General features: G+C 38.0%; 1 protein-coding gene across 2 annotated transcripts; it reads left to right on the top strand.

The window, feature by feature from the left end:
- The first annotated feature begins 4115 nt into the window (after positions 1 to 4115).
- On the top strand, positions 4116 to 8427 carry LOC110872396 (microtubule-associated protein TORTIFOLIA1). Of its 2 annotated transcripts, none has more exons than XM_022121181.2 (6): positions 4116 to 4847; positions 4937 to 5119; positions 5205 to 5265; positions 5907 to 6295; positions 6701 to 7456; positions 8043 to 8427. In XM_022121181.2, exons 1-6 carry the CDS (start codon positions 4191 to 4193, stop codon positions 8223 to 8225), a joined length of 2229 nt encoding a protein of 742 aa, XP_021976873.1. In that variant the 5' UTR covers positions 4116 to 4190; the 3' UTR covers positions 8226 to 8427. The 2 variants fall into 2 exon arrangements, with proteins under 2 accessions (XP_021976873.1, XP_021976872.1); XM_022121180.2 differs by having other exon boundaries at positions 5205 to 5289.
- The last annotated feature ends 1088 nt before the right edge of the window (positions 8428 to 9515 follow it).

Genomic DNA, 9515 nt, shown 5'->3' with positions numbered 1-9515 from the left:
ACCCCATGGTTAATTAGTGGTGGTGGTCTATAAAAATGATCAAGGGTTAAACATTTCAATCATTCAACACTTAACAAAATTTCTACTCTCTCTCCCTCTTGCCAATACTCTCGGCCGAACACCACTAGCATCACCTCACCACTTTCCAATTTCAATCTTGTCATTTTACATACTTACAAGTGGGCTAGAGATCATACAAGGAGACCCGGTGCTTACGGAATCACAAGGACCTCTCTACATCGCTATTATCCACCAAGTTTTCGCTTTGATTTCTTCCCTAGCCTTGAGCTAGTTGTAAGTGATTCTAAACACTCTCTAGTTCATGTTTGAAGTGGTTAATAAGAGATTTAACGGATAAAAATCATGAACACTTAAGATCAAAACTTAAAGTCTTGTTAGAATGATGAACAAGATGGTTAAAGAATAAATAATGGTGTAAAACTCATGAATCTTGTTTAGTTATGGTTATTTTATGTTGTTGATTGCTAATATTGGAACGGATCGTCATCTAACCACGCTAGATCATGTTCATGGAACATGAACTAGCATTATGTTAAGTAGGAAAGTTACTAGATGACGAACCCTTTCATACATGAACATGAACTTGTGTAAAAAAGATTTTTCTTGTGAAATGGAGTTCTAAACTAGTAGATCTAAAGATCTACAAGTGGTATTTTCGAAGAACCAAGTGTATGATGCAAATCATGTTTAAACCCGGATCTTACATAAACTACAAGCTTTTTAGTGAAAAAGCAAGTGTTTAAACACTTATGTAACAAAAGGTTTTAACAAAGAAATATTTTCGTAATCCTTGAACTAGAAGTTGTAAACTTGCATTTTCTTAAAAAAAAAGATTTCTGAGAAACTGATTTTACTTTTAAAGATAGAAAGATCTACTAAAAATGTTGAAAGATTACTACGTATTTTCACATAACTTACAAGTTCACGTGTTTGCGATTTATACTTGTTTTGACTAGTTTAATGTTTGAATATTGTTTGTTGATGATGGAAAAGTTGTTGATTGAGTTTTTAAAAGAAAATGATACGCTCGTAAGCGTGGCCACCTCCAGTTACAGAGGAAACTCTGGCGAAATTTTTCCAGAAAATAACACTTAGAATGTTTTTGTGACAAGTGTTATGAATATATTTTTAACTTGCTTTTCCAAATAAATTTTGCCAGGATTTTATTACAAAATCTCCAAGTGTCGGAGGTCGGATTTTCATAAATAAAACATGCTAAATATATATTTAGAATATATATATTTTTCATAGTAACACTTGTGTGAATTTTATGATTATTTTGTGAACTACATAAATATTATTTTTAGGGTAAAAATAATATTACTGGAATACACTGAACAGTAACGACTCCAAAATAATACCAACGCCTTCACAATGAATATTTAAGTTACACCAGTATTATTATTATTACCACCCGAACTTTAAATGTAACTTATGTATTTTCAGAAAATACTCTTAAATGCGTATTTTGACAAAGATATTATTTTGGAAAAATGTATGAAATAAAATATAATATTTTTGGGAAAAATATGTATATTTTGAAGTTACAAAAACGCACATGTATTAAAACCCCCATCCTTGGGAAGGAATATAATTAATACATAATTACGAAGTGTAAATATGAAATAGTTGCCTAACTATTTCCCAAAAACTTAAACCTTAAGCCAAGGCACGACCGTCCGTCTAATAGAAGTTAGTACGTGTAGGTCGTTACGCAGCAGGTTGACTGGGAGATACTATTTCGAGACGCACTTCAGTGAGTTCATGTCCCCCTTTTCTCTTAACTGTTTTCAGTTTTTAAACTGCGGGGGTGAAATACATGTTACTATGATTACGAATACTTTTACATGGTATGGTTAGCGTAAGGAGGGTTACTACTTAGATCATGTGAGTGAGTAGGCGGGAACTGAAGGCCATTAATCCTCATCGTAGGACCGAGGGTCAGTAGCGGTAGATCTATCTGGGTGTAGCGAGCCCAGCCCCAGGCCCAACAGAACGGACCTCGGGGTGACTTTGAGCCCGACGCAAAAATCTGCTAGGTTTGAGTCTTCCTACTGCACTTCACACATATCAATGGCCTTGCAAACCATTGGTGATCTCTTTATTTCCTTATTTGCTACGTACCAGGAAAATTTTATACTTACAAAGGTTTTACATACTCACTACACATCAACTCACTCAACATTTTTGTTGATTTTTCCAACTTACATGTATTTCAGGGAATTAAGGATCTGGCACGATATGCTACGTTCTCACGCTGCGTAAGAGTTATGGGATCATCCAAGTTTAGGGGTTGTGGCTTTTACCTGGACGAGTCACAGTTCTTAAACTGCGTCTGTTTTATGTTTGTGGTTATGTCTTCTGAACAATATTTTTATTTTGTTATGTTGTAATTCCGTTGCATGTGTCAACGTTTTAAAACAATGTTGTGGTACTTTTATTTTAAAACTTAAATCAATGGATGATCTGCATGGTTTTACTTTCATATAACTTTGTTGTGATTAAGCTATGGTATTAAGAAGTCACACCAAATTAATCCACGCTTCCGCAAAGCCAGGGTGTGACATCTATAGCTTTGTCATTTTCTACAGACATCTGACCACACCCCATGTTCGCTGGGCACGGGGCCGTGGTCAGCCTTCTGTTTCTTGTTTTTGCTTGGGAAGATGCTGTCGAGGGGTCGGGCATGCCACGTTTATTCCTTTTCTTGTATTTATATTAGTTTTTGCTGCATATTTGTTCCTTTTGTTCATTTAAGCTCATTTGGTGCTGAAAATACAAAAGGCAGACAAAAGCATACTTTTTCCAACATTAGTACTAAAAAAAGGGTTAGTTTTATGCCTTCTTTGATGTAATTTATATGTTGCATTTTACATACATCAATAAACAACTGAGTAAATTCACCATCACCATCACACATATGGAGCACACCACTGTATAAGTGTAAATAAGTGAGTAAATTCACCAGTCCACCATCGCACATATACCACCATCACCGCCACCTCCACCAACCGTCGCCATCACTACCGCCTACCCACACCACCACTCACATTCAACCCACCATAAAAAAATCAAACCTGCTCGAACTTGAATGGACAGATTCGCATCTCAGGCGAGCTCTAGGGTTTCGATGGCGTTCTATCCTCTCTGATCTTCGTCTTCCCTTCGGTACTGGCGTGTGAGTATTCCAAACCCTAGGATTTAAGATTCTCGTTTAGTTGATTTAGAATCAGATCTGTTTGTTCTTGTTTACAGATTTAGATTAATGTGATTTAGACCTGAAAAAATATGAGGATTGAGGTCGTTGTTGATGGTTCAAATGATTGGTTGTTGAGCGGTGAAGGTTTGGCCAGTGGTCAACGGGTAGGATGGATGTTTGTTCGGCGGTCAGGGGGTGGGTGTTTGTCCGGCAGTCAAGGGGTGTGGTACTTGTTTGGCCGGGGGCAAAATTCATGAGTGTGTTATGTGTAATGTCTTGGTGTGAATTCTACACTGTGTTATGTATATATTTTTTAGAGAATTTTGATAACTACTGAATCATGTTAATTGTTCCAATGACACTTATAAAACGTTTTATGCCATTCGATTGAAGGCACAATCTTAACCGGTGTTTATCGTCTTCGAATTGACAACCCGGTGTTGATAGATGTTTAGATGCTTTACTCCAATTTCTGCAATTCTAACTGTGGATGGTGTTGACGGTGGTGGCAGTGCTGGCTGGTGTTGACGGTGGTGGTGGCTGGTGTTGACGGTGATGGCAGGTTTGATGAAGAAGGGGATGGTAGGGGTGGGTCCCACTTTTATTTTTTTCAATATAAAAAAATAATGGATCAAAATGACAATTTGAAATATTTAAGTTGAAAATCCCTAAGATACCCCTTGTTGAAAATGCGTTTTTTGGACGGAGTTAGGCAATGTGATCAAAATGACAACAGGGAAAAGTTAGGGACCTAGAGGAGAAAAAAAACTATTTAGATTAAAATGACAAGTTTGGACAAACCTCGAGGACTTAAATGGCAAATTACTCAATCATTTATTAGGAAGATTAGATAAATTAATTAATTTTATTATTAAGTTTTAAAACATCTACTACGTTCACTTTCCCATCCCAAGATGTTCAAATATCCATCCATCCAGCACCATCGTTATTGGAAGAGCGGACAGCAACAATGGCGACCAAAATCTTGAAATCCAAGAAACCCCCACCATCATCATCATCATCATCTTCCCATCTCGCCATGATCGAACTCAAACAAAGAATCTTAACATCACTCTCCAAACTCTCCGACAGAGACACCCACCAGATTGCCGCCGAAGACCTCGAAAACATCATCAAAAGCCTAACCCCAGAGGGCACCACAATGCTCCTCAACTCCCTCTACGACGCCACCGGAGACACCCACAAACCGGCCGTCAAGAAAGAAGCAATCCGGCTGTTGTGCTTCTTCTGTGCCACCCACATTGGTACCCATCATTTGGGAAAAATCATAGCCCACATTGTGAAAAGGGTTAGAGATTCTGATTCAGGGGTCAAAGACGCGTGTAGAGAGGCAATTGGTGAGCTTTCTTCCTTGTATTTGAAAGGGGAGGGGGTTGAGAGTGTGGTGGTGGTGTTTCTGAAGCCTTTGTTTGAAGCTTTGAATGATCAGAGTAAAGGGGTGCAGGCTGCTGCAGCAATGTGTATGGCTAGAATGGTTCAAATGGCTTCTCAGCCGCCCCCCATTTCGGCTTTTCACAAGCTGTGTACCAGGATCTGCAAGTATTTAAGTAACCCTAATTTCTTAGCTAAGGCTGCACTTTTGCAACTGGTTTCTAGTCTTTCTCAGGTAGGTTTCTGAAATATCATTATTTCTAGCTAGCAAGCAATGACATGATTTGCTTTGCTAATAATAATAATAATAAAACTTTGTGACAGGTTGGTGCTATTTCTCCACAAGGCTTGGAGCCACTGCTTCAAAGTATTCACGAGTGTTTGACCAATTCTGATTGGGCAACTCGAAAAGCAGCTGCTGATGCATTGAGTGCCTTAGCTTTGCATTCAACCAATTTGATCACCGGTCCCACAATAACTGCCCTTGAGGCTTGTCGTTTTGATAAGGTTAGTTTTTCAAATGCTACCTTCTTATATAGTCAACAACATAAAATCTTATATAGTCCTTGTTTTTTTTTTTTTTTTTATATAGATAAAACCTGCAAGAGACAGTATTGTAGAGGCTTTACAGCAATGGCAAAATCTTGCAGGAGGTACGGAAGATAAAAAACCACCAGGTCAAGCTTAGCAGTATAAAAGTTGTCCTCTTTTTTGGTTGCTCACACGTCTACTTGTGAATGGGTCAATCTGGGTTATTTTTAATTTCATTGAATCAAACGGGTAAAACACACACAAAAAGACAAAAAAAAAAAAAAAAAGATTAGCTAGAAAGGAAAATGTCAGATGGGTTGAAACTTGAAAGTTGCCAAAATCTAAATCTCCTAAATCTACTCAAACTTAAAATGGTTAAATGTCCCTAAATTTAATGTTTTTGTTTGTAAAATGAGATGAATGCTCATAGATCTATTCAAACGTGTTTTCAGATTCCTTCTACAGTTGATTATTTTGACTAGATTCAGGGGTGTTTTGGTCATTTTTACATCTCTAGTGTGATAAAAGCTGTAAATTTGGGGATTTTTTTTTTTGTCATTTTACAATCTTCTAGCAAGTTTATTTTGCTAGAACTGGCATGATAATAGATCATTAATTACGGACAATAACCATCCGGGTCAACCCGCTCTGGCCTGTTTTGACCTGATCCTCCGGATAAAAGTACATGTTTTGAACCATACTCAATTGGACCCATTACCACCTCTATGTATTTGTAATGTGCTCATGTATATCCATTCTTCAGAAGGTGAGGATTCTAAAGCAGCTAAGTCGGGCGAAAGAAAACCTGAGGCCCCACCGGAGAATAGTGAACCCGAGGGTAGCAACATACCTGAGAAGGCAGTTGGAATCTTGAAAAAGAAAGCGCCTGCGTTGTGTGATAAAGAATTAAACCCCGAGTTTTTTCAAAGACTTGAAAAACGGGTTTCTGGTGAAGTTGAAGTGGTTGTCCCTCGAAGAGTTGCAAAGTCCTCAAAGGAACAAAATGGACAAGAGTCAGGTCTTAATGTGACAGATACGGATGATGGAAGTCAAAGGGAGGGTTCTAGGAGTAATAAAGGAAATTGGTTGGCTATACAGAGGCAATTACTACAATTGGAGAGACAACAGGCTCATCTCATGAATATGTTGCAGGTCTGTCAGTTTAGTTTACTGAAAAATGTTGTGTATTTACAAATTTATAGGATACCGTTTACTTATGAATGAGTCAACTTGGGTTATATTGCATCTTTAGCATGAAAAATTAGAGGTGGCAAGATGAGTGAGTTAAAACGGGCCAATTTTTTTTTCTTTTGTATAGGTTGAAATGGGCCTGATCTTGCCCATTTTTTCAGTTTTTTATAACTAACTTATGCATTTATAATGATTACAAAAACAACTGTAAAGATAAGACTCTTTCAACCTGTTTGGCCTGTTTCCTTTTTCTTTTTTTGTATACGACCCATTTAAGATAAAACACTACCCGAATCAACTCAATTCATATGTACGTGGGTCGAAAATTTACATGTTATCTTATTAAAAGGTTTAGTGATATTGCAGGATTTCATGGGTGGATCTCATGATGGGATGGTGACTCTGGAGAACAGAGTGCGGGGCCTTGAACGAATTGTCGAAGACATGGCCCATGATCTGTCATTATCAGCCAATAACCGGAGAGGCGGTAATTACATGATGGGATTTGAGGATTCCAGTAGATCATTTGGGAAATACAATGACTATCCGAATGCAAAATTAGGTAGAAATGATGACCCAGTGTCTTACATGGGTTCAGGTATGAGGGGCAGAGGATCTTCCTGGAGAGAAAACTGGGACTACCATTCATATGGCAGAAACACACAAATGGGTTTACGGAGAGGTAGGGATAAAGGGGCCGGGCCGGGCCCTGGGCCTGCTAGGTTTGGGGAGGGACCGTCAGCTAGAAGTGTTTGGCAAGCCTCAAAAGATGAAGCCACATTGGAAGCAATTCGAGGAGCAGGGGAAGATAATGGGCCTGCGCGAGTGGCTGTTCCTGAATTGATCCCTGAAGCAATGGGAGACGAGAATGTGCAGGATCGGGACCCGGTTTGGATGGCTTGGAGCAATGCAATGGACGCACTTCATGTTGGTGATGCTGATACGGCTTTTGCTGAAGTTTTGTCAACTGGTGATGATACATTGCTTGTGAAATTAATGGACCAAACCGGCCCGGTTATTGATCAGCTCTCCAGTGAGGTCGGGACCGAGGTTTTGCATGCTGTTGCTCAGTTTCTTCTAGATGAAAACGTGTTCGATATCTGTCTCTCTTGGCTTCAACAGGTATATGTAGTGTGTTTGCTGTTTGAAGTTTGGTAAATTCTAATTATTATTATTTTAAATTTTAGGGATAATGTATATGTAGGCCCACCCAAGTATTCGAAAGATTTATTAAGGCCACTCGGATATTAAAAAGGAAATTTAGTGGCTACCCAAGTATCAAATATCGTTTTTGTTAATGAAATTCAGTCTTGCCAACAAGCTGTAAAGTCACCAAATGCCCCAGAGTTGATACCTTTGAGTAGATTTTGTTATGTTTACAACTCTAGATGTGATAAAAGCTATAAACATTTTCTCATTTTTTAAAATTCTCCTGTTAGTTTTTCTTACCAAATTGATATGTGGGTGGCCTTTGAAATAGTCATAAAAGTTAATAGAAACTTTGTAATACTACTGGGGTGTAAGGTATGCTGAGCCAAGCCGAGGCTCGTTTAGTATTTATTAATTTTTTTATAATTAATTTTATAAACTATAGATATGGAGTAGGTCGCGTTTAAACACCCCCCTAGTGGGGGTAAAGAAAGGGCAAATGAGTAAGTTATATTGAAAACTGATGTTGATGCTATCTATCTATCTATGTGTGCTGCAGTTGCTGGATATGATTGTAGAGAACGGAACAGATAATGTGGAAATCCCAATAGAAGTGAAAAGGGAGATTTTGGTGAATCTGAGTGAGGCTGCTTCGGCCCCTCATGACTGGGAAGGTATGCTGCCAGATCAGCTTTTGTTGCACTTGGCATCAGCGTGGGATATTATTGATCTACACAAATGATTGCTCATATTTTGATTGAAGATGGATATTGCTTTCACCATTTAGATGAAGGCGGCTAATGATGGTCGATTTGGTGCTTGGTTTCGAATTCAAACGTTTCTAACATATTACAGTTAACTTGCACTTCGTCACAGACTCACAATAGATACTTCACCAGTTTCATTTCATCACACCCATTAAGATTCGTCTCAATTCTCTTCAATCATGACAATAACTTGGGTAAATTCACCGCCAGAACCCGATCCCTGCATAATCATAAATTTACAACAAAAAATGGAAAAGTATTCCTTAGAACGAACCCGAATTAGTTTGATAATCATGATTAACTATTGCAATCAAATAAAGTAGAGAACATATATCATCCCAGCCTACAGAGAACATCATAAAACGTTTCACATTTGAAGCGAACTCAAACACACAATGATCGAATCCAAATACTAGGGGTGTAAACGAGCCGAGCCTGAGCTCGAGCTCGATTAACTTATGAGAGCTCGGGCTCGAGCTATGTTTTCAAAACTCGAGCTCGGCTCGTTTATTATCTATTAATTGATATATTAAATAAAAATAATATAAATAATAGACTTTTTAGGCTCGCGAGCTCGATAAGTGAAGCTCGGGCTTGGGCTCGGTCTCGTTTAATAAATAAGCTTATTTTTAGGTTCGAGGTCGGCTTGTAAACAAGTTTAAATAAGTTCGGCTCGGCTTGTTTGCACTAAGGCTCGACGAGCCTAACGAGCTTCACATGCGAGGCTCGAGCTTAGGCTCGATAAACAAACGAGCTTTATTTTAGGTTCAAGCTCGGCTCAGGCTCGATAAGGCTCAGCTCGTTTCGAGCTTTTTCTCGAGCCGATCTCGAGTAGCTCGCGAGCCGCTCGGCTCGTTTGCACCCCTAAAAGAAATGAACGCGTGCATAGTTGTCTCACCAGATCTGAATACTCGTCTCGTTGCTTTGGGTTGTAAACTGAATAATTAATTTATGATACGAGTTTCGCTACGATTTATTTACGTGTTATATATACATATATAGGGGAAGGTTCATTGAGTAAAACTAAAAAAGCGAAGAACCGTGTAACACTCTTAAAAATTATACTTAACATGTTAAACATTATTTTTTTCTAATTTTTTTTGGGCGCCTTTTCTTATAAATACAGGTAGAAACATTTTTAATAAAAAAATCAAAACCTAAAAATATAAAAAATGTTTAAAAAACAATTAAAAAATCTATATTATATAAAATTAACTTAACATTTTAAAAATCAATTAAAAAATCAGCGTTTTTCCTTATAAAAA

Source organism: Helianthus annuus, chromosome 15, assembly GCF_002127325.2.
Source record: "Helianthus annuus cultivar XRQ/B chromosome 15, HanXRQr2.0-SUNRISE, whole genome shotgun sequence".
NCBI classification, from domain to species: Eukaryota; Viridiplantae; Streptophyta; class Magnoliopsida; order Asterales; family Asteraceae; genus Helianthus; species Helianthus annuus.
The sequence above is the reverse complement of the archived record's forward strand: the minus strand, read 5'-3'. Positions and strand labels throughout refer to the sequence as shown.

Excerpts from the sequence above, each read along its gene's own strand:
- LOC110872396 (XM_022121180.2), top strand. The coding sequence starts at position 4,191 with ATGGCGACCAAAATCTTGAAATCCAAGAAACCCCCACCATCATCATCA. Across the intron at positions 5,120-5,204 it reads AGGCTTGTCGTTTTGATAAG|ATAAAACCTGCAAGAGACAG; the intron begins GTTAGTTTTTCA and ends TTTTTTATATAG. Across the intron at positions 6,296-6,700 it reads ATCTCATGAATATGTTGCAG|GATTTCATGGGTGGATCTCA; the intron begins GTCTGTCAGTTT and ends GTGATATTGCAG.